At 53.6% G+C, this 27,683-nt stretch overlaps 3 protein-coding genes across 8 annotated transcripts; 1 reads left to right on the top strand and 2 right to left on the bottom strand.

Moving 5' to 3' along the window:
* Positions 1-171: 171 nt before the first annotated feature.
* On the bottom strand, positions 172-14,497 carry IL9R (interleukin 9 receptor). Of its 5 annotated transcripts, none has more exons than XM_036083573.2 (9): positions 13,769-14,494; positions 9,296-9,409; positions 8,878-8,989; positions 8,584-8,762; positions 7,998-8,143; positions 7,412-7,619; positions 6,786-6,894; positions 5,411-5,495; positions 172-3,965 (listed from the first exon to the last, which is right to left on the bottom strand). In XM_036083573.2, the coding sequence occupies exons 1-9, from the start codon at positions 13,914-13,916 to the stop codon at positions 3,528-3,530; spliced, it is 1,539 nt and encodes a 512-aa protein (XP_035939466.2). In that variant the 5' UTR covers positions 13,917-14,494; the 3' UTR covers positions 172-3,527. The 5 variants fall into 5 exon arrangements, with proteins under 5 accessions (XP_035939466.2, XP_077931187.1, XP_077931185.1 ...); XM_078075061.1 differs by having other exon boundaries at positions 172-2,427; XM_078075059.1 differs by having other exon boundaries at positions 7,412-7,616.
* Positions 14,498-20,123: 5,626 nt separating this feature from the next.
* POLR3K (RNA polymerase III subunit K) lies at positions 20,124-24,447 on the bottom strand. The gene is made up of 3 exons (XM_036083566.1): positions 24,284-24,447; positions 22,181-22,268; positions 20,124-20,695 (listed from the first exon to the last, which is right to left on the bottom strand). Exons 1-3 carry the CDS (start codon positions 24,392-24,394, stop codon positions 20,568-20,570), a joined length of 327 nt encoding a protein of 108 aa, XP_035939459.1. The 5' UTR covers positions 24,395-24,447; the 3' UTR covers positions 20,124-20,567.
* Positions 24,448-24,654: 207 nt separating this feature from the next.
* On the top strand, positions 24,655-27,525 carry SNRNP25 (small nuclear ribonucleoprotein U11/U12 subunit 25). Of its 2 annotated transcripts, XM_036083568.2 has the most exons (5): positions 24,655-24,843; positions 25,662-25,752; positions 25,999-26,104; positions 26,589-26,663; positions 27,127-27,525. In XM_036083568.2, exons 1-5 carry the CDS (start codon positions 24,802-24,804, stop codon positions 27,182-27,184), a joined length of 372 nt encoding a protein of 123 aa, XP_035939461.1. In that variant the 5' UTR covers positions 24,655-24,801; the 3' UTR covers positions 27,185-27,525. The 2 variants fall into 2 exon arrangements, with proteins under 2 accessions (XP_035939461.1, XP_035939460.1); XM_036083567.2 differs by lacking the exon at positions 27,127-27,525 and having other exon boundaries at positions 26,536-26,663.
* Positions 27,526-27,683: the final 158 nt, after the last annotated feature.

Here is a 27,683-nt window from a genome sequence, read left to right as displayed (position 1 = left end):
TGAGAAAAGTCTTTCTCACTCTAGGGGACAAGGGTCTTCCTCCATCACATGTGTCACTATTTCAGGACCAGTTCTTAGGGAGATTGTTTTGAGGGAGTGAGAACATATACATAACATTAAATTTTCTTTTCATTAATTTTTATTTTTAAAATTATAGTAAAATATACATAACATAAAATTTACCATTTTCACCAGTTTTTAAAAAGATTTTATTTACTTATTTGACAGAGCGAGAGAGCACAAGCAGGAGGAACAGTAGAGGGAGAGGGAGAAGCAGGCTCCCTGCCAAGCAGGGAGCCCGATGCAGGGCTCAATCCCAAGACCCTGGGATCATGACCTGAGCCGATGGCAGATGCTTAACCATCTGAGCCACCCAGGCGCCCCATTTTCACCATTTTTAAGTGAATAAAACTAGCTTCCATTTTTTAGAGAGCAGCCATTTTCATGGGTGTGAAGTGGCATCTCATTGTGGTCTTCATTTTCATTTCCCTGATGTCTAAGGATCTTTTCATGTGTTTGTTGGGGTTGGGTTACGCAGTGATCTATTGTGTAGGACACCAAATAACATGCAGAATTTAAGAAAATATTTGAGAATGGAATATCTGCTATGAGTTTAGTATCCAGAATATATAAAGAGCTCTTACAACTCAACAATACAAGGACGAGCAACCCAATTAAGAAATAGGACAAGCAACCCAATTAAGAACAGGCTTGTCTCCAGAGAAGATACAGGAGTAGCACATGAAAAGATGCTCAACATCACCAACCATCAGGGAAATGCAAGTCAAAATCACACTAAGGTACCACTTTATATCAGTCAGAATGGCGATTTAAGGGGCCCGTGGCTGGCTTACTCAGAAGAGCACATGACTCTTTTTTTTTTCTTTTAATGTATTTACTTATTTTAGAGAGAAAGAGAGAACAAGTGGGAGGGGCAGAAGGAGAGGGAGAGAGAATCCCAAGCAGACCACGACAAGTGCGGAGTCTGACGTGGCGCTCGATCGCACGACCCCAAGATCATGACCTGCGCCAAAACCAAGATCAGACACTTAACTGACTGCGCCACCCAGGCACCCAGGCATGGGACTCTTGATCTCAGGGTCGTGAGTTCAAGCCCCACTTTGGGTGTAGAGATTACTTAAATAAAGAAACTTAAAAAACAAAACAAATTAAAAAAAAAAAAGGACATTAACAATAGTTGGTGAGGATGTGGAAAAATTAGAACGCGAGTACATTACTGATGGAAAATGTTGAAGTCACTGTGGAGAACAGTTTGGCAGTTGTTCAAAAATTCTAAACATGGAGTTACCATATGATCTAGCAATTCTACTCCTAGGAATATACACAAAAATATAGAAAACAGGTATTGAAACAAAAACTTTTACATGAATATTCCCAGCAGCGCTTCTCACAACAGAGAAAAAGTGGAAACAACCCAAATGTCCAACAGAAGGGTGAATAAACTAAATGTGGTCCATCCACACAATGGAATAACATTTAGCCACAATAAGGATTGGGGTGCCGATACTGCAAAGTGGGTGAACCTCAGAAACATTACGCTGAGGGAAAAGGCTGTGCAGAAGGTCACATATTGTATGACTGCATTTATACAAAATGTTCAGAAGCGGTGAATCCACAGAGAAAGGAGGTAGGCAAGGGGCTGTATAGGATAGGTCACATGGAGGGCCCAGTGGGGAGTGACTGCTTAACAGGAAGGGGATTTCCTTTGGGAGTGAGGACGGTTGGACAATATTATGCACGTACTAAATGTCACTGAATTATACACTTCAAGAGTTGTGGTTAAATTATGTGGATTTCACCACACTGAAAAACAAAGAGGGGCTGGCTCAATCAGTGGAGCATGGGATTCTTGATCTTGGGGCTGTGGGTTCAAGCCCAACACTGGGTGTAGAGATTACTTAAAAATAAAAAAATATTAAAAAAAAAACCAAAGAAAGAGAAACCATTGCACATCCTCCCTTGCCCAGGAGAGTCCCCTTCCCTCACAGCCCTCAGTCTGACCTTCCAGGCCCTCCACAGTCCAGCCAGCCACGTTTTGGACACTTGAGCTCCAGCCTCGCCACGCCCGCAACTCCTCGAAACACCAGCCACATCAGGATTTCAGTTCCCAGTCACCTGGTCTCTGACCCCTTCAGTGCCCAGGGCTCAGCGACTTCCTCATCCCAAGGTCTTCAAACCTTGCTCTGCTGCACACCGGATCTCGGCACACGGTGTCCAAGGGTCGTCTCATCTCAAAAGGGGGACGCTAGCATTTCCTGGGCACGGAGGTGTGCAGGTGACTTGCTCAGGTGAACTCACAGCAACACAAGGAGGTATTGCTCGTCCTGAAGGGGCAGGCGTGGCTCACCTACCATCACACAACCTCCAAGGGGCTGCAGGCTCCCGCTCCGGCCCAAAGCCAGGTCTCTGGGTGCCACAGACAGAAAATGTGTGACTCACAGGAACAACGGCTCTGGCCACACAGAAGAGGCGTCCCAGCTGTAGGGGTCACTTGTCACATGCGGGTGGCCTAGGTTCCCCGGGAACCCACAGGAGCCACACAGATGCTGCTGTAATACCCCAGCCCAGGGCTCCCCAGGGGTGGGCCCCAGGAAGTGGATTCATGCTATTTTTTTTTTTTATCCTTGGTTAGAACTGAAGATGTCTGCACCTCACTTCCGTCTACACCCCTCCCGTTCTCTACCTGCTAAAAATACATTCTGGGTCCTGCCTCACCCCTGCTGACCACCATCTGGCTCCGCTGAGGCTCCCCACAAAACCCCGGGGGCTCCACAGGCACGCAGAGGGGAGGGGGTGCCTGTCTGACGCAGAGGGGGCCTTTGCCTGGGGAGCCTGGGGCCACAGGTGCTTTTTTCTGTGCAGACCGCAGGGGTCACCAGAGCCCCACGGGGAGATGCCCTCTCTATCTGGGCATCCAGAGAGGGACCGGCCTCCATTTGATCCTCCCTTTCGAACATCAGCACCTCCCACCCCAGAAAGCCCAAGAGCAGACAGAGCCCATCCCCCTGGACCTCCTCTGGGCCCCTCTCCTGGCCAGCAGCCAGTTCTTGTCATCTCAGCAGGAGAGGTACCTCAGGAGGGCACGGAAAGAGGTCATAGCACCACCTCATCTGTGTCTGCTGGGAGCAAGCTGGCCCTTTAAGGGGGTGAGGGCAGAACAGGTGTGGGGCTAACGCCCCCTGCTCGGAGGGGCCTCGATGGAGCCAGAGGGCAGGGAGGGAAGTGGTGGGCCCGGAGTGGGGGCTGCGTAGCAGGATGCTGAGGGGAGGGGAGGGAGGAGGGGTCGTCTGCCTGCCTGCCTCCATCCGGACAGGATGTCTGTGCAGGGGCTCCATTCTCAGAGAAACTTTAGTCCATTTTCCACAAAATGGACTTTATGCAGCTGGCCCAAGTCGGGGTCCCAGGTCAAACCCAGTAGGAGCAAAGAAAAGGCCCTGCGGTCCTCACGGGACACATGCAGCAGGGTCTTGCCTCTCACTGTGACCGACCCCCCCAGGACTACTTCCTCACCAGGTGTCCAGATTCTGCTGGTCACAGGAAAGGCCACAGGCCGAGGCCGGGCTGGGCCCCGAGCTCTGGGTGTTTCCTGGGAAGGTGGAGGGGTGGCAGTCCCCGGGGCAGCCCAGGGCCCAGTAGTCACCACTGCTGCCCTCTGACTGTGGGGAAGCTGGCCTGCTGGGGATCGAGGGGGCCCAGTCCTCCTGTGGCAGGTAGGCAGGCGGCTGCCCTCTCTGTTCCACGTGCCCAGCTAGCAGCACCGCCTCAGGGAGGCCGGCGCCAGGGCCCTCCTCCTCTTCCTCCAGGGCCACTGACTGCCAGGGATCCACTGGGTCGTAGGTCAGCCACGCAATGACCTCCTGGACACCAGGCTCCAAGACTCCTCGTGGGGAACTGACACAGTCCTGGCTCGGCAGCAGACCGGTTCTGTGGGCCCCTATCCAGGTCTACAACAGAGAGCGTGGGGGTGGTGGGAAGGGCTCAGGCAGCCTGTTTGGGACTCTCCCTGGAAGCAGCCTCCCCTCCTCCTCCAGGAAGCTCTCCTGACATCCTCACCCAGAGTCCAAGCAACAACTATGCTTGGAACATTCTATCTTGCCCGCCATGTGCCAGCCCACCCTCAGCCCAGGACCCCGAGTCCCTTCAGGACCCTCAGCAATCCCCCACCTCCCTGCCTGGTGCTCACAGCAGCCTGACACAGGGTACAGGTGGTGACAGGTGCCGAGGACAGAGAAAACCCCTGGTTGCTGCTCCAGGCACTCCCACAAGCTACAGACGCTGGGCACCCTCTCCTGGACCCCCCTCCCCACACACACAGACACACACTGGGAGACGCTGTGGGAACAGCACCTTTGGGCTGAGGGCAGCAGACCTGGATCCCTCCGTGGAGCCACAGGAGGCCCCCACCTCCCAAAGGAAAGTATTTCCTAGGTGGGACCAGGAACCCCCACCAAATGGACCACACATACCTCACCCTCTGTCTGCCCTGATCCCTGAGAGCCGACCCGTGGCTACAGCCCACCACCTGAGGGGTCTAAGTAGCCTGGCGGGTGACATGGGTCTACAGAGGAGGGCTGGGTGCGTGCAGCCCAGATGACACATTCCAGGACGATCACCTCAGGGGTCTTGACAGTGACGGCCCCTGTCTGGGAGAAGGAGGTAGCCTCCACCAAGGACAAAATGCTCAGCTTTAAGCTTTGAGTTATACTTTTGGACAACAATCTTGAAACCTGGGCTCCCTTTTAAAATTTTTTTTCCGGGCTCCCTTTTGAGAGACACAAGGGGGAGGCAGGGGGATGGGGAAGGATCCCAGGAAGCATATCATCCCATCCTCTGCCCACAGTGGGGAACCCGGGACCACTTGGGGGAGCTTCTCCCCGCCCCCTCCCACCCAGGGGGCAGGGGCCACCAGGCCAGTGGGAAGGGCAGGGGTCTGATGCCCCACAAAGGGGGAGATGGGGAGTGTGCCAGCATGCTACCTGTGGGGGCCAGGAGGGGCCAGGCACTCCCCAGTGACCCCCAGAGCAGGAGCCCACAGACCACTGAGGGCCCCAGGGACAGCACGAGCACCAGGCCCTCCCCACAGACGTCTTCAGAGGAGAAGCCAGGACAGGACGGGCGGTAGTTTGCACTAAAACAGGACCATGTACCTCCCAGGGGCTGCTACCCCAAGACAAAAAAACCCGCAAGAGAGAATAAAGCTAATTGTTCTGATGCATTTGAGACACAGTGTGTAAATTTAAACCCACTACGTATACCAAAAAAGCTCAAAGCACTGACAAAGGCCCCATACTAGCCCCCAACTCTCACCCGAAGCCCACATCCTGGGCAGGCCAGACACGTGGATGACCCCAGCCCCTCCCCCAACCCCTACCGTGGGCTGTGCACGCACCTGGAAGTCCCCATTGTGCACACTGTAGAGGGACTGGAAGAAGGCCCCTGGAGAGGGCACGTTGCGGTAGAAGCTTCTCTTCACCCTGAGGCCAAGAGAGGACAGCTGGAGGCCTCTGCACGCCCAAGGAGGGGTCCTCGGAGGCCCAGCTCCGGGAGGCGTGAGGCCCCCGTGGGAGCTTCACCCCCTTCCCACCGCCCTGCCTCATCCGTGCTGATGCCTCTCTGGCCTCTCACTGGGTCCAAACCTGTTCTTGGGGCAAAACCCAACACGTGCCCCTGTGGCCTCCCGGGCTAATGACCCCATACAACAGACTTACACCAAGACACGCGTCCTTTACGGGATGAGTAGTGATGGTGGGTTTAAGGCCACAGGGTGACTGTTGTGTCCTCATCCCACCTGACTCCTCCCTGAGCAACAGAGCCACGGGCCCTCCCACAAGGAGGTGGCCCAGGGCTCCAACACAACAGGTCCAAATCAGCCTCACCAGCTTCCCAGGGGAGGAAGTGGCCCCTCCAGGTCCCCACCTCGCAGATGACCAGTCCTAGCTCATCTGCCCCCTCGGCTTCTCTTCCTAAGGCCTGGTGGCTCCCTCCACTTTGCTCCCTCTCTGCTTCTCCCGCCCTCTCCAGCCAAATTGCCGCCCCCTGGCCACCACCACTGGCCTCCCGGTGGGTCCTCCCCATCTCCCTGTACCCCCAAACTCTATCCTCAAAATACAAACCAGATCTTGTCGCACACTGTTTCCCATGCTTAAAGAGCTTTCCTCTGCTCCCAGGTCACATTTGGCCAGCATCAACACCCCCACCCCCACCCCCCAACACCCACACCCCCCAACACCCCCACCCTCAGCCCCCACCACCCCCACCCCCACCCCCACCCACCACTCACCCCGCTCCCTTAGGCCAACTTCCTCTCACCCTTTCTGCTGCCAGTCTGCACCTGGTCGGTCTCCTACGGGCCCCCTCCTACAACCTGACATGAGTGATTTACTCCAAATGGGCCCTGGGTCTGTTTTGTACTCTGGGGCGTTCACCAGGTCCTGAGCACAGGACTATGTTTTCATAGGAGGCGTTTAAAAATCAGCAAACCACAGAGCACCTCCAGAGGAAGGAGATGAGGACCTTGGGTGACTTTGCCCCAGTGAATCTGGGTCCCTCTGAGCCTCTTCGGGGCCCTACTGCCCCCAACACACCTGACAAGTGGGGAACTCTCCACAGGTCCAGGGCAGAGGCTTAAAAACCCCCACCCCGTCCAGGACCAGATGGAGGGGAGGGATGGCTGGTTTGGCCCAAGATGCCCCACCTACCACACACGCACACGTGCACACACTAACACATTCACACACACGCACACGCACACCTTGGCTACCGACCTGGGTGAAAGCTTGAACACGAGGTAGGTCAGGCTGGTCAGCAGCAGAAAGACGGGTACAGCAACAAGGGTGCTGCTGTTGGGCTGCCCCCGAGGTGAGAACAGGGAGCCTGTGGGCAGGAAGGGCCCAGGCTTGTGAGCCTCCCTGGCCCCAGGACGTTCCTCCAAATCCACACGGCAAAGCCCCCACAGGAGTGCTCTGGGCCACAGTGGAAATTTTCTCATAGGCCACAGGAGTTGTGTCATGCCTGCTCATGAATCACCCACCCCTGGGCCTCACCTCCTCCATCTGCAAGGTCATCAGGGTCAGTCACCCTCCCTAGCAGGTCACAAGGGTCAGCCCAGCCCTCCCTAGGAAGGTGAGACCATGTCCAGGCTCCAGAGACGGAAGCAGAGGCCCGGCGTGCCACCCTGGGCCACACTCACTCCCAGGGACAGACAATAGCTATAGGTTCCGAGAAGCCCAACGCTTGGCAGGTGTTTGTTTCCTCCTTAAAAATCTCAGATCTCCAGGGGAGAGTGGTCATCCAGGGCAGGACCGCCTCAGGGAGGGGGCTCCGGGAGGGTGGAAGGGGGGACGCTATGACGCACGAGGGAGCAGAGGCCCTCTGGGAGGGAGACCCCCACCTCGGGCAGGGCTCTGGGGAGAGGGGAAGCACACAGACTGGCTCCATTCGCTCCACTGGCCCGCATAGCACTGCTCCTCCACCGTTTCATCCTCCAGGGTGGCCATCTGGACCCGCAGGCGGGCCTCATAGCTGGAACCGGGGTCCAGCTCGGCACCTTCGAGGGTGAGCCAGGTCACCCCGGCAATGTGAGCCCTGTGCCGGGCCTGCTGTGGGGTAGAGGACAGTTAGCAGGTGCGGAGGGTGGGACAGGGTCCATCGGCCCTCAAGAACACACAGGCACACGTACACACGACCACGCCCAGGCACGTGGGCACATGCACCCATGCACGCCACCCAGGCCCGTAAGCACACACACTCACGACCCCCGTGCACACTGACGCACGTGCACGAACAGGCTCACTACACTCCCACTCCTATACATAGGCATGGCCTGTGCACACTCACCTCACATACAAACACACGTGTGCAGTCACGCTCCTAGCTCTGATCACCCCCCTCCTCATTAGTCCAAGTTGACACCCTCCTAAGTGGGGGGGTGGCCCCGAGCTGCCGCTCCCAGGAGAGAGTAGTCGGCCCAGCTCTACCTCCCAGGTCTCTTCCTGCTTCTTGAAGGCCAGCTCGTAGCTGAGGAGGGAGGTCAGGGGCTCCAAGGCAGGACTGACGCTCCAGGTCAGGACACAGTAGTCAGAGCTGACATTGCTCCGTAAGTCAGAGGGAGGGTCCAACTTCACTGAAACAGAGTGAGGCGACATGAGGCTGTGTCTGTCAGCATGCCCAGGACTGCGGGGTCTGAAGGGTGCTGGGGGCCTCACTAGCGGGCAGGTCTCTGTCTCCCAGTGAGGCCCCGGGTGAGACAAGAGCCCCTGCAGCCAGACAGGGTGATTTTCAAATCTTGCCTGTCTCTTCTTTCATAAGCTCCTGCTGGAAGTGCTTCCCAGTGTCTTACTGGAGTCCTTCCTGCTGTGACTAAAGTGCATTTCAACCCCATCTCTCCAGCAAGCAGTGGGCCCTCCCCTCCCAGGGGCCCAGCCTGCTCCCAGCCCTGGGGTCTCTCTTAGTCAGGACACAGAACTTTCACTGGGCCGTGGAGGTTAAGGGCAATGGGACCTTGCCCCCCAATCCCCATGAAGCCAGGATGTTCCCTGTCAAGGCACCCAGACCAGGCCTCACCATGCCTCCAGGGCAGGTACTGTGGGTCCACCAGGCTGACCTGCTCCCTCCCAGAGACGTAACGGTGGAAAGTGATGGTGAAGTTGTCGGAAGGCACGAGCACCTCCTCGGGCGGCAGCACCACGGTGCACTCACTGGCCCGGAAGACACATCTATGCTTGCTGCCCAGCGCGTGGTTGCTGGAAAGGGTGTATGTCGGCACCAAGGGGCCACCGCACCAGCCCGGCCCTTGCTGCTGCTACCATGGGGCTCCCACCCTCATGGTCCTCCTGAAGCCTGGTCCTCCAACCTTACCTGGTAAAGAGAAGCCAGGGACTGGGGCCCTGACCCAGCTCTGGGGCAGACCAGTGGCAGTCAATCCTTAAGATGTTGTTGCTGAGGCAGGTGAAAGATCCAGCCCCGAGCCCTGGGAACAGTGAGGGTTTGGAGCCCACAGCGGCTGCTTCAGGGCAGGATTAGGACCTGCAGCTGACACTCTGACAGGGCAGTCCCCCAAGAATGATCCCAGGAGAAGGCATCAAGGGCAGGGCTGGGAGCTGATGGGCTCTGACCCATGAGGCACGGGTGGGAATGAAGTCCAGGCTGGTCCCTGGAGGACAGGCCCCAGCACGGTTCCAGCCAAACCCTTCCCTGTGGAGTGAGACAGATGACAGCCCTGCCCCCCAAGCTCTCCACCAACCCACCTCACAAGACACTACTGCCCAGCCCTCACCTCCTCCTTCTCCTTGGACGGAGTCTCCCAAGCCGACCCAAGTGCCGAAGCAGGTGCAGATCAGGAGCCAGGTGCTCAACTCTCGCATCAGGGCCTCACTCTCCAAGGTCCATCCTGCAAGGGACTGGGCTGAGGGCACCCCCCATGAGATCCTCCCCAGGAGGGCTGCTCCCTGTGGGGCATGCTCCCCATGAGATGCTCCCCATTAGATCCTCCCCAGGAGGGCTGCTCCCTGTGGGCCATGCTCCCCATAAGATCCTCCCCATGAGATCCTCCCCAGGAGAGCTACTCCCTGTGGGGCATGCTCCCCATGAGATGCTCCCCATGAGATCCTACCCAGGAGGGCTGCTCCCTGTGGGACATGCTCCCCATGAGATGCTCTCCATTAGATCCTCCCCAGGAGGGCTGCTCCCTGTGGGGCATGCTCCCCATGAGATGCTCCCCATTAGATCCTCCCCAGGAGGGCTGATCCCTGTGGGACATGCTCCCCATGAGATGCTCCCCAGTAGGGCTGCTCCCTGTGGGGCATGCTCCCCATGAGATCCTCGCCATGAGATCCTCCCCAGGAGGGCTGGTCCCTGTGGGGCATGTTCCCCATGAGATCCTCCCCATGAGATCCTACCCAGGAGGGCTGCTCCCTGTGGGGCATGCTCCTCATTGAGAGCTCTGAGCAGGTCACCACCTATACCCTCCCCATGTCCCATCTCAGGGATTGGGCACCACGGCCTGAGCTGTACTCCTAAGAAACTGAAGCTCTGAAAGATCCATATGGCTACAGTGTATAGCATGGTGCCCTGAACACCAGATCTCCTGGTGGGCTCTGGACTCTGAGCCAGCTGTGTGTGTGAGTCGGCCTCGAAGGCTCCTCTCTGGGATGGGCATCCTCTGCCAGCACAGAACCCCGGTCGCGGGGCCCGGGTCCTGTCACACAGGGAGGCAGGTCACGGGAACTTTGTGCCGACTGTGTAGCACGCATCGTACGCTTGCGTTCCCACAGCAGCCTGTGAGGTGGGGAGACGGTCCCAATTACAGACAAGCAAGCTGAGTCCCAAGGAGGGCAAACGCCTTGCCCAGGGTCACACGGCCAACATCTACACATCCTCTCTCCCTGCTGTATCCTTAAATAGAGACCCATTCCAGTGTTCTGACTCAGGACTACGTAGGAGGATGGCAGAGGGGTGTCCGTGCAACAGACAGCACTCCCTAAGCTCTGTCGGCCGCACCCTTGTTCTGAGCCACCTGCCCTGCAAGCGGGAGCACCTCAGGGGAGCAAGGCTTGCGGTGCTGGAGTGCCAGCCTGAGCAACAGGATCCCTGGGGGGGACCGGAGGTTAGCTGGAGACCAAGGGGCTGGGTGTTAGGAAGTGCCTGGGTGCAGAGAGGCTGTTGATGTCCTATCACCCCATTTGTAGCTCCAGATGGTGCGCTGATAGTTCCTAAGCAGGAAGCAGGGCCAGCCTGGTTATGCAAGCCTGATGGGTGATAAGGAGGCAAAAAAGCAGCAAATGGGCTCACAGACCACAGCACGTAAGCCCTCGAGGAGCACGCACACACTCAGGCAGCAGACAGCACCCCAACGCCCAGCAGCCTATCCGTGCACCCACAGGACAGACCCCCATTAAGATCCAGGCTCAGGAAGACTGCACCCTCATCATCCGGCACCACCAGCCACAGCACGGGAGGCTGCAGCAAGTTTACCCCAACAGCATCTGCCCCTTCACGCACAGTGACTGGGTGGAGATGACAAAGCAGCCTGACATCAGCCCACGGTCAGGGTGTATGATGACAGAAGCAGAGTGAGCACCAAGATCTGGGGGGCCTGAGGCACGGCAGCCACTCCCCAGCTGAGAGCGGACCCAGGCCCCGGGTGGAGGGACCCCTCTGTCTCTGCAGAACTGGGCCAGCCCTGCCACAGCCCAGGAGCAGATGGTTCAAGAGCATGGGGTGGGGTGGCTCCAAGCTCAGCAGGCCCCAGCGCAGGGACGACCGAGAGCTACCAGGGCCAGGACCCACTCTGGGTGAGCAGCAGAGACCGACACAGGGCCGCTTCTCCTCTGAGAACTCTTTCCACAGAGAACACTTCTGCGTCTGCAAAGTGAGCTGGGCAGGCGGGCTGCCGCCCCACCCCCCAGGTGTGGAAGCCAAGACCAGGGGCAGCAGCAACTTGCCCGACACCAGCACCTGGTACCTCTGTTCTTGGCACATGTCCAACCAGTTGCCACACAAGCCCAGGAGCTACCCACCGTGCCCAGGGCACCACTGGTCTGTCTTTCCTCGGGGCTACCCACATCCTTGACAACAGACACTAGGCCGGGCGGTGTGGAAACCCTCATCCACATACCCCTGGTCCTGGAACAGGCCCTGGGATGACACCAGGGAGACCTAATCACAGCTCAGACAACACCAGACAATCTTGCAGGATGGCTGTCAGAGCAGGAGGACCGAAGCCAGTGTCTCCCCCTTGGGACAGTCCTGCTGGGGAGCATGACTGACGCCACCACCCAGCACCGCCCCCCCTCAGGTCTGTGGACACTGCCTTCAGCCCATCTCAGGACCCATCTCCTCCATGATCTCAGGGTCAAGGTCTGGCCATGAGGTCTGACCGCTAGGGCCTTGCAGCTGGACCCCTGCATCAGAACCCACACACACTGCCAGACCTGCAGACACAGCCCCTCACCCTCCCGGCCGTCACACCCTGAGTACTCACCTGATGCCAGGGGACTCCCTGCCAGAGCAGGGCGCCCTTGTTAACACGCCCTCCAAGCTGGCTTCACGCCAATTCCTGCATCCACTTACTGTCCCCTCCTACACATACTCTATTTTTAAGGGAGTGATATCCATCAAATTCCCTCCAGGGGAATGGAGGTTGCTCTTTCAGTGCGCACTTATCTAGCACTTTCTTCTCTCCGCTGGGGAAGGAGGAAGAAATTCAGACCCTGGCTCCCAAGAACCAGATACATGAGGACATGGGGATTGTGCTAAAAAGTGGGACAGGAGGTGGAAGGAGTCCCCCCTCCCAGCTCTAGGCCACACAAGTGCATGTGGGCAACTCTAACACGGGTGGGAACCGCCAGTACTGCTGGCAGAAAGGGCTGGAAGACTGAGCTTCCTACAGCGATGCGGACGGCAGGCAGGAGAGGTGGAGGCAGAAGGCCGGGTGGGGTGAGTGCAGGCAAGGTGCAGAGAAGGCTGAGGGGAGGGAGAGGTGGCCCAGGGAGCACCTTCCACATGCTTCCTGAGAGGGGTGAGCAGGAGGGGCGGCTGCACCTGGAAGGCGCATGTCTGGGGGCCATGGAGATGGACAAGCTGGGCCCAGACGCCGCCTCAGGTGGACAAAGACACGGACGGGGGAGGGCCCCAGGGCAGAAGGAAGAAGAGAGCTGAGGATGGAGGTCTGAGGGGCACAGACAGAGGGGGTCCAATCGAACTCATTTTGGGTCCCCTGCGGGTCTAATCCCCGTCATACTGACTTCCTTCTGGATCACGTGCCTCTTCCTTCATGAAGTCCTCCTGAGCCCCCCAGTGTCTGTGTGGCCAGACCAGACACCCCCTAGCGAGGCCAGTCAGCTCAGGAAAGGAGCAGGGGAGCAGGTAATGCTGTGGGAAAGGTCTAGAATAAGGGTTCTGGGGGGCCTGGGGGCGAAAGGGGGGAAGATGATGCACCTGCTCTTCCCGCACCTGTTAACTGACCTCCTCTGCCCAGAAACCCCCTCACAGCCCCTTTGCAGCCATGTCAGCAAAGCCCACTGTTATGCTACCTAACACCAGGCTCGTCCAGGGCGAGACCCGTCCGGTTTACATTGTGCCCCCTGCACCTAGCCCCAACAGGAAAAGAAATGCATCCTGAACACCCCTACAGATGCTGACCGTGCCTCTAGACAGTGTTAAAGGTCCAGACCCCTGGGAAGAGGGCTCTGGGACGTTACTTGAGCACACACCCTCACCTCCCCTTCCTCTGCTTGGCCGAGCTGACCTCCCTTCTGGGATCCCACCCTCACCTGCTGCCCGCCCACAGCTCCAAGGGGGGATCCCCGGACTCTGGCTCCTCTTCTGCGTGAAGGCCCCCCACGGACATGGGAGTTTGAAGGGGTTTTGCCAGCCCCACCACCTGGACCTCACCTCCACTCCGGGCCACCACAGCTCAGACCATCTGGCCCCAGGACGAGCCCCCGCTCAGTTACTGAGGAAGCAAAGTCTCTTCCACACCGAAAAACTCTGCCTAACAAACTCAGTACCCTTCCCCCTGCCCAGCAATACTCAGGCCTGGAAGCAACAGCCTGTCATTCTTCAGCAAATATGGCCAACATGCTGTCTCTGGGAGACACCCAAGCCCAGGACACTGGAGGAGGTAAGACCAGGGTGATGCCCCTGACGGCTTCCAAGGTTCATCCCCAGGCTCTTCCTGGGGCCCAGGGATGGCAGGCAGTCCGCCCTCTCTGCCACCAGCTCAGGCTGACTTGACAGCCAGACTCACCTTCCCAGATGCATCTGCTGGGCCCCATGGCAAGTCTGAGGGGCCCCCAACCCTCCAGACCTGGAGGTGACCGTCCCTGTGTTTGCAGCAAAGCCTCTGAGCCTGATTCAGGATATAACTGCAGTGAGCAGTGACGTGAGCCTCCCATGGCGGGCTTACACAGGCCGCCCACATCTGAAACCACAACGCAGAGCACAGCAGCTGTCCCAAGGGGGCTGAGAGACAACTACCACCACTAAGCCTAACCCCGGGGATTAGGAGGTGGGATGACCCTTCATTCCCCACGACACTGAAGGTTGCCAAACATGGACTCTGGGGATCTGTCCATTGATTGCCAGAGTGTGTGCTGTATTCCTTCCAAGAAACACCCCTGGAGAGGGTGTTAAACACAAAAGTGATGCACTCTCATTTAAAGAAAAACAAATAATACAAAATAAAAAATGAGTCCCCTTTATCTCACCCCAGAGAGAGCCTCTGTGCGAAGTTAGGTGCAAGTCCTTCTGGACAAAGATGAAGCGCAAACAAACGCACACTTTACTGGGCTCATACTGTGCTGAGCTTTGCAGACTCCTTGTTCCTCTGGCTATTTTCAACATCCTTCTAGGTCAGCACATAAAAACCATTAATGGTAGCATATGCCATGGTTCAATAATCCTACTGATAAGACATTTGGATTGCTGCTTATATATACTATTTTTATTTTTTGAAACAGGACGTGTAACATTATGTTAATTTCCAGTGCATATATGCAATTTTAAACAAAGGTAGTAAACAATTCTGGGCATGGATCTTTAATCACCAGAGTGAGTACCTCTGTACAAATAATTCTAGGAGTAGGACTATGGGATCTAAAGTTCAGCATTTTAATGGGACGCCTGGGTGGCTCAGTCGTTAAGCGTCTGCCTTTGGCTCAGGTCATGATCCCGGGGTCCTGGGATTGAGCCCCACATCGGGCTCTCTGCTCCACGGAAAGCCTGCTTCTCCCTCTCCCACCCCCCCTGCTTGTGTTCCCTCTCTCACTGTATCTCTCTCTGTCACATAAATTTTTAAAATCTTTAAAAAAAAAATAAAGGGGGGTGCCTGGGTGGCTCAGATGGTTAAGCATCTGCCTTCAGCTCGGGTCATGATCCCAGGGTCCTGGGATCGAGCCCCACATTGGGCTCCTGGCTCAGCGGGGAGCCTGCTTCTCCCTCTCCCTCTGCCTCTCCCCTGCTCATGCTCTCTCTCTGTATCTGTGTCTCAAATGAATAAATAAAAATCTTTAAAAAAAATAAAAATAAAAATAAAATAAAGAAAAATAAAGTTCAGTATTTTAAAATACTGATACTACCAAGTGGCACTGCAAAAATGTACCAACTTCTGCTCCTACCAGAAGTTTAAGAATGCCTGTCACCAACAGTGTACATTATCAGTTTTTTTCATCTTTGCCTATCTGATAGGCAAACATATTTCAATGTTGCTTTCATTTACACTTCACGGATAATTAGTGAAGATATGCATCTTTTCATTTACTTATTGGCGGTATGTTCTTTGGGGTACCAAATAAGGTCACATTTCAGTGTGCGTGTGTGCTCTGTGCATCAACACATCTCGGGTAAGGTTTGGATAGCCCAGAGCTGCAGCTCTGGAGTCTGAGAACAACCAGGACCCACAAAGAGATGAAATCAAAAGTTTAAGCCCATGAAACACCTTAGGAATGGACAGAAACATAAATCACACATCTTTTTTTTTTTTTTTTTGAGGTGGGGAGGGGCAGAGGGAGAGGGAGAGAATCTTAATCAGACTCACACCCAGTGCAGAGCCCTGAAGCAGGGCTCTATCTCATGACCCTGAAATCATGACCTGAGCCGAAAATCAAGAGTCAGACTGAGCCACCCAGGCGCCCCCATGCATCTTTCTAATATTTAAATTTCAGTCAGCTTGGCCCCCATCTTACCTATTACAAGTACATACATTTATATTGACTGGAGCTTCTCTAGTATCCTTATAAAGAGTTTCCGGGGCGCCTGGGTGGCTCAGTCGGTTAAGCGTCTGCCTTTGGCTCAGGTCATGATCCCAGGGTCCTGGGATCAAGTCCCACAACGGGCTTCTTCCTCTGCCTGCCATTCCCTCTGTTTGTGCTGTCAAGTAAATAAAATCTTAAAAAAAAAAAACATAAACAGCATACCAACTTTCTTGAATCAAAATTCAGGGTATACACTCTGAAAATAATCTGATAAATGAATTAAATTTTTTTAAATCTTTTTTTTTTTTTAAAGATTTTATATATTTGATAGAGACACAGCAAAAGAGCACACAAGCAGGGGGAGCGGGAGAGGGAGAAGCAGGCTTCCCGTGGAGCAGGGAGCCCGATGTGGGGCTCGATCCCAGGACCCTGGGATCATGACCTGAGCCGAAGGCAGACACTTAAGAACTGAGCCACCTAGGCGCCCCAAATGAATGAAATATTTTTTTAAAATGATGGTCAGAAAAATCTGAGCTGAGGGGTGCATGGGTGGCTCCGTCAGTTAGGCATCTGCCTTCAGCTCAGGTCATGATCCCAGGGTCCTGGGATCCAGCCCCACGTCAGGCTCCCTGCTCAGTGGGAAGCCTGCTTCTCCCCTGCCTGCCGTTCCCCCTGCTTGTGCTTGCTCTCTGTCTCTTTTTCTCTCCAGCTCTCTCTGTGTCAAATAAATAAAATCTTTAAAAAAATAAAAAAGAGAGTTTCCAGGGCACCTGGGTGGCTCAGTTGGTTAAGTGACTGCATTTGGCTCAGGTCATGATCCCGGAGTCCCTGGATCGAGTCCCGCATTGGGCTCCCTGCTCGGTGGGGAGTCTGCTTCTCCCTCTGACCCTCCCCCTCTCATGCTCTCTCTCTCTCTCTCTCAAATAAATCTTAAAAAAAAAAAAAGGAAGAAAACATTTAATAAGAGAGAGAGTTTCCTCTCTGACAGGGTCCCCCCCACCTTGTTGGAACTAGAATTTACTACCTTAAGTCCATCAGACCACACCACCCACACCATGAGCCCTCAAGTGGAGACCACAAAGGCTGGAATGGGAGGAAATCCTGGAAGGGAGGAGAGCACCAAATTCTATGTCTAAACTCTACCCCTCAAAACAAACAAACAAACAAACAAACTCTACCAAAATCTCTGGATACTTGTGAGCCACATGTGTACTGGAGAACTCCAAGCAGCACAGCTAAGGTGCAACAACCTGAACGGAAGTTTCAGCTGCTGCCTACATCAGAGACACAGAGTTTACAGCCTGCTTTAAATATAAATAAAAAATCAACACTCTCCAGAGAAACATAACAGAATCTAGTGTCTACAGTCTGTATCATTCACAATTTCCAAGATAAATCCAAGAGTATTAGACATTGAAGAAACAGAACTAGGTGACCCACACTTAAGAGGAAAGGTAACTGATGGACACGGACTCCCAGGACTAAGTTGTTGGAATCAGCACAGGTTCGAAAGTAGCTACTCTAACTATGCTCAAAGATATAAAGGAAAATATGCTCCCAAGGAAGAAACAGGAAATATGGGAGGAGAGAGACACACTACAATAAAGAACCAAGAGAAAACATAGAAGAGAAAAACACAGTATCTTAAATAAAAAGAATACATCGTAACAGTACAGGAAACAAGAAAAACACATAAGCAAGGACATCTGTGAAAGTCAATGCAGTGCCCTTCCTGGGTGATCACCAGGATTACCAGTCCTAACCACGAAGCAGCCATTTAGTACATACATATTTTTTTCCCTTACCCTATTACCAGTGCATACCATTGTGACAAAACCAGAAAAGGGGACCCTGAAAGTCACCCTTTGAAGGCACAGTGTAGATTACCGCATCATCCAACTGGCTGGCAAAGGAATGTTTACTACCCAATGACACTACAGCAGGTCATTGTCATCAGACTGCGCACCGAGTCACTGGCACTGCTCTCGACATGGCGCAGAATTTCTTCAAAAAAATTAACTACGAAAATGAAACAACCAAATTAAATTTCTGAGGGGCTCATTTGTTAACCAAGCCAGGAAAGCCACTGACTGATGGTGACTTGTGTTTAATTGCAGCAGTTAAAGAAGTGTGTCCAGAGAAAATAAATTTAGGACTCTCGGCCTTTTGGAGAACAGTTCTAAAAGCTAAGGGCACTGGGAGCAACATCAAGTCAATTAAAAATGAGGCAAATGATACGAAGTGATTTCCCTTGATTCTTGATGAATCCTCCGATGTTACTGATATTGCTCAAGTGTCCTTCTGAAAGGTCAATGCCTCGGCCCTGAGCTGGGAAGGGACGGAAGAGTGAGCCTGTGCGCACGGTCTGCGTAGAACCAACTACAGGCAAGAATATTTTCAGAGCTGAGAAAACACGAATTCAGTAGACCATGAATTGGAATCTGCTAATCCACGTTACAGCAAATTCTCTACGGAAATTATTTGCATCTCTCATCAGTATTGACTCTACTCAATCTACTGCTGATGTCAACAGTTAACCTCATTTGCTGTCCTGCACTTAACCAGCATTCACAGATGCATATTCGCAATCTATTTTGATGACCAGAAATGCTAACTTTGAACCCCAGTTCAGCAAAACGATATCCATTCTTTTCATCAGTAGACCCCCATTACAAAATGCTGTACTCAATTACAATTACATTTTGAATTTTGTTTATAAAAAAGTGGTAGAAGTTTGTTTTCCTAGATTTTGACTCTCGACCCACAGAGTCTAAAATATTTACTATCTGGGCCTTTACAGAAAATGTTTGTAAACCCCTGAAATTGACTATCATCATCACTTTACACACGAGGAAATGAAGGCAGAGGCTCCGCAGTCTGACCGAGGTCTCACAGCTAAGAAGTAGATATGCAGGCCAGCTTCAGAGCACACGACCTTCACCACCGACCCAACAGCAAACACCCACAGAGGAGCTGAGGAAATAAAACTGATGGAAAACAAAACAAGACAAAACAAAAAACAAGAACTGATGGCATAAACAGAAGCTCCTAAAGGCAACACCCACATTATAAAACTTTTATCGGTATAACCAGAACAAGCTGTTTTGGAAAATAACCAATTAGAGATGAGGGGCTCGGGACCTGGTCTACGTGTTATGGCAAAAAGCAAGCCTTCCATGTTGGGGCGCCTGGGTGGCTCAGTCAGCTAAGCAGCTGACTCTTGATCTCAGCTCAGATCTTGATCTCAGGGTCATGAGTTCAAGCCCTGCACTGGGCTCCAGTGTGGAGCTTACTTAAAACAAAACACCATTTTGTCAAACTTCCAAGATTCATCATTTCCAGAAAAGATACCAAGTCCCAAAAATGTACAAATCTGTATCAGAGGTATGAATTCACATCCCATGATTTCATGAGCGAGACTTCATTATTAAGAGATTTGGAAAAGTCATTAAATCCGAGGTCCTGAGCAAGAAACCAATCCATCCACAAACTACCATCCCGTCCCCCTCTAGTCTGGGATGTCCTTTTTCTTTTGCAAGTGAAAAGATGAAGGAAAAAAGTAGAAATATCTTCTATCTAATAAATTTACTGCAATCCTAGGAAATAACAGAAATGATAAACTGAAATCCATGTTATTAGCAATTCTGTGTCCAGGAGAGTCCTAAGTATGGCAGTAGTTTGATGTCTACTTCTCAAAACATTTAAAACACTGAAAAAACGCTCTCTTGCTGCAGCAACACGAGTGGGAGGACCAGGCGCTGGGCTCAGAGCACAACTCCACGGATCGCTTTAAGAAAATGGCAAAAGCTGGACACGGGGGAGATCGCCAGCTTCGGGAAGGCCAAGCTGGAGAAAACAGAGACGCTGGAGAAGAACACCCTGCCAACCAGAGACCACTGAGCAGGAGAAGCAGCGTGAAATTTCCTGGGGCGCCTGGGTGCCTCAGTCGTTAAGCGTCTGCCTTCGGCTCAGGTCATGATCCCAGGGTCCTGGGATCGAGCCCCGCATCGGGCTCCCTGCTCCGCGGGAAGCCTGCTTCTCCCTCCCCCACTCCCCCTGCTTGTGTTCCCTCTCTCGCTGTGTCTCTCTCTGTCAGATAAATAAATAAAATGTTAAAAAAAAAAAAGAAACTAGGGGATTCCCCACCCTCATCATCTTTGAGACCCCCCAGTCGTGATGTGGAGGAAGAGCCACCTGCAAGGTGGACACGAGTGACAAGCTGCACAGTGGGCCCGGGCACCCCGTGCTGACACCACCAGCCTGCAGGTCTCTGAGGGGACCCCCCCTCAGGCTGACTGCCAAATTCTCCAGTTTGCCCTGGGATATTATAGCAAATTATTTGTATGATTAATAAAAATAAAACATACTTCTTGGCAAAAAAAAAAAGAAAACAAAACACTGAAAAAGCAGTACTGGACTTTCCATTTTAATTAAATATTCAGAATAGATGGTGATAAAATAAGTTTATAATTAACAGTTAAATACTTAGCGACATCCGATGTACTACATTATAAAATTTTACTTTATAAGCTGTGCAAACGGGGTACATATTTAAGAAGGGTGATGATGAGAGAATGTCTATTAGCCAATACACATACGAGATCGATGAGCAGGACATTAAACAGATCACACTTACTTACAGATACCTGATCCACACACAATCTCCCTGCACTTAACTGAGCTCATCCACTGACTGCCGATGGGCTACAGTCGCGGGCACCATGGCCAGCTCCCCTCAAAGGCTTAGCTTTTCGCCATGCCAGCAGAGACGGGACAAACAGCGCACACTCGGGCTGGGAATCCAGCCTGGGGAACGAGGTAAGCAGACAATGGCACGGCTGGGCCCGCCTGGGCCTAGTCCCTCCAGCGGTGCCCACACTGAGCACTGCAGCATTTGTAGAAGGTGGTCATCGGCTCGTCTGCAGAGCGGGTCTGAAGCTGCATGAAATAGGCACGAGGATGTTCGCATTTAGGACATGGCTCTGGCAACGAGAAAAACAAGTGACCCACATTATTTAAAAAAAAAAATATGATGCTCATGACCAAACATACCTGCTAGAAGTAGGTGTTATGGAAAGGCGGCAAAGACCCTCTCCGGGCCCCATTCATCTGGCAAGCCTTGCCTAGGGTACCCTGTACCATGATTAAGGCTACAGTTAGTGGTATCATTCCCACTACGCTCTCACAACGAGGGAATCAGGGAGACCTGTGATCTGGAAAACACTCCAGCTCCCCCCGCTGGGTCCCATTTTTCTTCTCAAATCTGGTTGAAGACTGGCTGGAAACATAACAAGGAAAGTGATTTATGACTACCATGTGCATTACGGGGTCCACTCCCTGCAGATGCTTCTAAGTGCATTTCCATCACTTGGGCCCTCTCAGCCTCCCAGAGGAGCCCCCAGTGGACAATGAATCCACTTCCCTTTAAATTTAGGGATCCTTTTTGGCAGCAGTTCCTCAGGCTATTCTTACAAAGATCTCACCATACATTCCGCACCTATGTTAAGGCAAAGTGACTTCACTTTGAGAAACTGCCTCTACTCTTGATAACACCTTCAAACACTCTCAAACACCATTTTAAACACTGGGTACATAATTCATCTTTTTTTTTTTTTTTTTTTAGCAAATTCTGCCAATGCTAATTGCACCATATCAGATTTGGATGTTCTTCTACAGGGGAAAAAAGATAATAGTAAACAGGAGTTGGCTCTTCCTCCCCGCAGTACAGGTGTGTTTAGGGCTCTCCTCTTTCCCTCCTTGGTCATGTCTACCTCTTTCAGATATGAAACAAGACGTGAAATAAACACTTGAATGCTCTCTGGCACTGACTTTTAATTTTTTTTTTATTTATTTTTATTTTTTTAAGATTTTATTTATTTATTTGAGAGAGAGAGAGTGAGAGAGAGCATGAGAAGGGAGAGGGTCAGAGGGAGAAGCAGACTCCCCACTGAGCGGGGAGCCCGATGTGGGACTCGATCCTGGGACTCCAGGATCACGACCTGAGCTGAAGGCAGTTGCTTAACCAACTGAGCCACCCAGGCGCCCCTGGCACTGACTTTTAAAAATCTACACCAGAACAAACAGCTCCTATTTCTTCCTTAGGCTTTTTCATTACTCCTGTCACCGTCGCATCATCATGGCTACCTCTTATGGAGTACACTGGATGCCCGATGCTGTATGACTCACTTTACGGGCTCACACTCAGTGAATATGGACTAGCCCCAGAAAGGGCAAGGGAGGCCACCAAGGTCCTAGAATGCTAGGAGGTCACTGTGAGACTCTAACCCAGGCCTGCACAGCGCCGCGGCTTGTGCCAATATTGTCTAACAAATAAATTACTAAGGAAAAAATAAACACACTTTGTATTTTTAGAACCTCCCTTCCTCCCCGTTACAACACTGAGTCAAACACAGGCCAGCGGCCTCCTACCTCTCCACAGCTCAGTAACAGAAAAGGTTCCTCCTCACCTGCGGTAGAGTCAACATTCTCCCAGGCTGCTGCTCCGCCAAGCACATCATCCACTTCTTTCAGCTTTGGATACTTCCGATTTGTTACCTAACAAACAACAGCAGGTCTTCAGGCTCCAAATAAGTGAAAAGTAGAAACCTGGGCCACCAAACCCTACCTGTCCTCAAGTGTCTCCGCAGACTTCCTTCCTTCAACACAGACTACTAAAAGAATCCAAACTTTCTACTCTCACAGAGCGGGACTCAACACTGCAATTTAAAGAATTCAGGTTTGGGATGCCACCCAAAAGAGGAAGATTCAGTGGTGTGGAGTTATTCTCAGAAAATGTATCCTAGGGGCGCCTGGGTGGTTCAGTCGGTTAAGTGTCTGCCTTCGGCTCAGGTCGTGATCTCAGGGTCCTGGGGTCGAGTCCCGTGTCTGGCTCCCTGCTCAGAAGGGAGTCTGCTTCTCCCTCTCCCTCTGCCTCTCCTCCCCGCATTCATGCTCGCGCTCTCTCTCTCTCTCTCAATCTCAAATAAATAAAACCTTTTAAAAAAAGGAGAAAAGAAAGAAAATACATTGTAAGCCCTCAGGAGTGATTGTGGAAGCAGCTGAAACGTCAGCAGCGTTCCTGTTCTCAGGCTATTGAACGCAATGGTCTGGTAGGAACAGGATCCCATGATCCCCAGGGGCAGGGCACAGGTTATGAGCTAGGGGCCCCGCTTCCTGCACCTGGCGTTTGCTCGCACAAACATCCCACTCTTCCCTTTATCCCATGACTGCCTCCCTGCGTGCCTGCGCGTAGGGAAGGATGCAGGCCTGCTTTACAGCTTCAAGCTATTTGCCATCCCTTTGTACTCCTTTCCCAGGCTTTGAGACTTCTGTCCTTGCTTTTCTGATAAAAAATGAAATAAAAGCTACGTGCAGAATCCAGCTGCTGCAGCTCTACTTGCAGAGGCAGCCCTGCATGGCCGCTCAGATTGGGGTCTGAGAACTTTATTTCAGCGCAGTGACCACACGGCGGTGAGATCTCTGCAAGGACTGGATGACACACCAGAGCAGGAAAGAAAACCGGGTAGGTGGGACCTTCCCCCTTCGCCCCCACCTCTAGGATACTAGATTACCCAAGATAGCGAAACACAACTAAAGCCAAAGAGCACCACTTAGCTGGAGAGCCCCGCCAGACGCTTTCAAAGCAGATCACACTTGGCTTTCTTCCAAAATTTTACCAAATATCCTTGAAATTTCAGGGTTACCTAAGAGTTCACTCTCCCGCAGTTTCTGATCCTAAACTCCCACAACATTAAGAAGTTCTCTAGTTCTAAAAAGTAGAAGCGTGCTAACAAATAAAGATCATTACGGGAAAACAAGTTGTAATGATACCGAAAGCATTATTCATGTACTGAACATCCACTACATTCTAGATTCAGACTAGATAGAACCTAAGAGGCAACAAAACGGAAAAATCCCTGCCCTCCTACATCTTATGTCCTAGTATCCATAAACAAAACACTTAAGTCGCGGAGTACACTGGAAGGTAATGAGTCCTATGGAAAAACGTAAGACAGGGAAGTCGGATAAATGGCGGGAGGGGCTGAGGTCTTAAACGGAGCAACCCTTCAAGTACAGACAGGCCCAGCGAATGGCATGGCCACCCAGGGGGAAAGTAAACTGAGCAGAAGGCATGTGCAAAGACCCCGGCAGCAGCGCCCCGTGCGCGGTGGGGCCCCTCCCAAGAGACCGGTCTGGCTGCGGACAAGGCGTGCACTAGAACTTGGCACCAGACACGCAAGCTCGGAGGGAGGGTCGGTGTCAGAGCCTGCTGGGTCCTGGGGTGCGCTGGGGAGCTGCGGAGGGTTCCCGAGCACAGCACCGGCTCGGACACGGTCCGCCGGGAACGCAGCGCCGGGAGCCCCAGCGCGAGGTCAGGACCGGGACACAGGAGAGGCGACGGGGCGGGGCCCGAGGTGGCGGCACGGAGGAGGGACACACGGCCGCATTCGCACAGGATCCGCACCCGACAGGCTCCGCAGCCGACCGCAGGCGGCGGCGAGAGCGAGGACGGCCAGAGGCGGACGCGGGGCTGGTGGGCGGGGAAGCGGGCTCCGGGCCCCATCCCTAACCTTGCGGGTGATGTTGTGCACGTAGGGGCAGGTGTTGCAGGCGAAGCGGTGGCAGCGCTGTCCCTCCTCCACGATCAGCCCGTTCCCGCAGCCGGGGCAGAAGAGCAGCATGGCAGCCGGCTCGGCCCCGCAGGCTCCCGGCAGCCCCTGCGGCCGCCGGGCGCGGTCGCTGGGCCCGCCTCGAGCTCCCATTGGTCCGGGCGCCGTCCCACCCTCCAGCCGACCAATGGACAGGCCGATGTCGCGCTCCCAGCAACAGCTGCGGCAGGCCGCCTCGAGCTTCTCATTGGTCCTCGTGGCAGCCCCGCCCCCTGGCGGTCCCAGGGGCTGTACTGCGGTCCTCGCGTCGGGGGGCCGCGCGAGCCGGCGGTGCGGGCGGAGCGCGGGAGCGGAGAGGCGCCCTGGAGCCGGCCGAGGCGGAGGCTGCCCTGCGGCCCGAGGGGCCCGAGGACGATGAGGACGAAGAGGAGGCGCTACCGCACTCCGAGGCGGTGGACGTGTTCCAGGAGGGTCTCGCCATGGTCGTGCAGGACCCGCTGCTCTGCGATCTACCGATCCAGGTGCGCGCGGGCGGTGGAGGCCGCCGCGTCCGGGGTCGTTCCCCGCGGGGCCGTGTGCCGCGGACCGACCTCGAGAGGCCCTGATGGGGGACTGCGGCACAGAGGCCTCAAGAAGGCGCCTCTGCGCTCCAGCGAAGGTCTTACCCGGGGCTGGGGCTGGGGGGCGGGGGCGATCGAGGCTCTCACCTGGCTTGCAGAATTTAAGGGGGCGCCCAAAAAAACACTCGTCGGGATACATGACCTTGTAATACACCGTTTTCAGAGCTCAAAGGGCGTGTAAAAAAGGCTCCGGCAAACAAGACAGCGAATCTTGGCGTGAGGACGAGATCAGTATTGATGGCTTTTCATTTATCTACCTTCAGTCTGGTTCGGCACAGTCCTGTCTTTAAATCTTTGCTAATTTGCCCCACTTGGAGTTTTAAAGTTCACTTGTATTTTTTGTTAAGTTGGTTCAAGATTTTTATATTACTGTTTTTTTGGTGCCCTGGTAAATCTTGCACACCTGCCTCAACTCAGGCGTTGCCCGGGGCCTTGGACTGACAGTGTTCTTACTCCTACCCAGCCCCAGAACCCAGATCTGAACCTCATCGCCCCCTGTCTGTATACTTCTCTTTTGCCGAGCTTTTATCCACTTTGGACATTAAATACAAAATGTGGGTGGAACTGGGAAACCCTAACATATAAGCAAGAAATCTGTTTCTTGTCCTTCATAAAACATGGTATTGCTTTTTGGACAGTAACAGCTTGTTTTCTTTGGTTGTTGTTTGGGATAGTAAAGAGAGCCAAGGTTCCCACCTCCACCCTTGGTCTTTTTGTAGGTGACTTTGGAAGAGGTCAATTCCCAAATAGCACTAGAATATGGCCAAGCAATGACAGTCCGAGTGTGCAAGATGGATGGAGAAATAATGCGTAAGTGTTCGCCTTCTCCCTTTGGACCTTGCAGTCGGAGCTTCCACACAGGCAAGATGCGGACACGGCTGCTCAGGGGGAAACTCGGGGCCGTGTCCCAGGGTATTGGGCCAACCACAAGCCTACTCCACCTGGACTTGAGTCTCCGTCCAAAACAGTCTGGACAGAGCTTCTGGGTTCCTCTCGTGCCATCCGAGGCTGTGGCTGTGGATTCCCACCATGGCCGTCCTCCCATTTGTGTTGCAGCTGTGGTTGTGGTACAGAACGCCACAGTCCTGGATCTGAAGAAGGCCATTCAGAGATACGTGCAGCTCAGGCAGGAGCGTGAAGGGGGCATTCAGCACATCAGCTGGTAAGTGGAGCGGCAGGAAGGCCTGGTGGCGCATGAGCGCCTGTTGCATGTGTGCCGCAAAGTACTGGTGAGTTCTGAGTTCCCTGTCCCAAGCCTTCAGGCGTGGTGGGTGCCTCCGTGCCTGGGAGTCCTGCCTCAGTTGCTCTTTCATCTACATCACCCCACCTGGGCAGCCGGGTTTCTTAAACGGGGGGCATCTCGGGGCATTTCTAGTGTCTGTAAGTGGTCTCGCTAGCTGTCAGTGGCCCCAGCCCATCTTCACTTGGGTGCTCTCCTCACGCCTGTTGGGTCAGGTGTTCTGCTGTCTGTGTCTCAGTACTGCCGCCTATCTCGTAAGGTGTGTTTGGCCCCCAGCTACCCAGCACAGCCCTTGAAGCAGTGCCTCCTTAGAGCTGCCTCAGCCCGTCTCACACACAGCCCCTGTGTCCCAGCTGCCCAGTGACCGTGCTTGTGGTTTACCTGAATCCTCATCTGAGTCTTGCAGGTCCTATGTGTGGAGGACCTACTACCTGACCTCCGCAGGAGAGAAGCTCACAGAGGACAGGAAGAAGCTTCGAGAGTAAGTTCAGGCACATTTTGAGCTGCTGGGAGGCATCTGGTCTGTTTCCCTCTAGTTCCCCAAGCTCGGCCAGAGGGCTGGGGCCTCTTCCCAGGAAGAAGGAGTCTTAAATCAGTTCCTGGGGAATCTGCGAGACGTGGGGAGTCCCTGGCTGGACTGATACCCTCCTGCAAGGAGGTTCCTGGGGGCCCTCCCTACTGGAATGGGAGACCTAGGGGCACTGTGACCACTGCTCTCCAGGGGCAGTGAAGGGCTTCCCGGAGCCAGAGGAAGGCAGTGTGTGCGGGTGAGAGGCTGCCCACTGGCACGATGGGGGTCTTGAGAGGTTGGCCACTGCCACTTCCTCACCTTCCTGCACACAGTGCTCTTCCTACCCGTTCCTTCTTGGTCCCTCACAAGTTTCACGTGAGGAGTCCAACCTACCTTCTGCAGATCACACACTATAGTCCTCCTCCTTTTCCAGTTACGGTATCCGGAATCGGGATGAGGTGTCCTTCATCAAAAAGCTGAGGCAAAAATGAACCTCCAGACAAGGACAGCTCTGTGCTGGTGGCCTGTACCCAGCTGGGACACAGCTGAGCCCTAGGTCCAAACAACCGAATGATGTGGCAAATGGGCCTGGCCCTGTGTACAAAATAAATCTACTTGCTTCTTAGTTTGAAAAGTCAGAAAACCACAGTACCTGGGGCAGGAGGGACTGCTACTGCCCAGTCACAGAGGGGAGGCAAGGGCAGAAAACGGTGCAGGTGAATCCAAAGGTCTAAGAGGCTTCATTTGAGCCCCGTGCCCACACCATCCGCTGGCCATAAGACCCTTTTACTGTGGTTTCTACGGCAAGGGGAAATAAAAGCAGATGGCTGGCTTTCTGTGTGTGCTTGTGGGGAAACAAGGGCCTTGCATCCAACAGTATGTGGATGAGGTCTCCAGCCTCAGCTCACAGGGTTCACCTATAGCAACACCCTTCACCCTTGGCTCCTGCAAGAAGAAGTAGCCTGTGGCTGAACTTGGAACTGCTGGTTA

The sequence above is a fragment of the Halichoerus grypus genome, chromosome 6 (genome assembly GCF_964656455.1).
Source record: "Halichoerus grypus chromosome 6, mHalGry1.hap1.1, whole genome shotgun sequence".
NCBI classification, from domain to species: domain Eukaryota; kingdom Metazoa; phylum Chordata; class Mammalia; order Carnivora; family Phocidae; genus Halichoerus; species Halichoerus grypus.
Note: the sequence above shows the minus strand (reverse complement) of the source record. Positions and strands in the feature narration are given on the sequence as shown.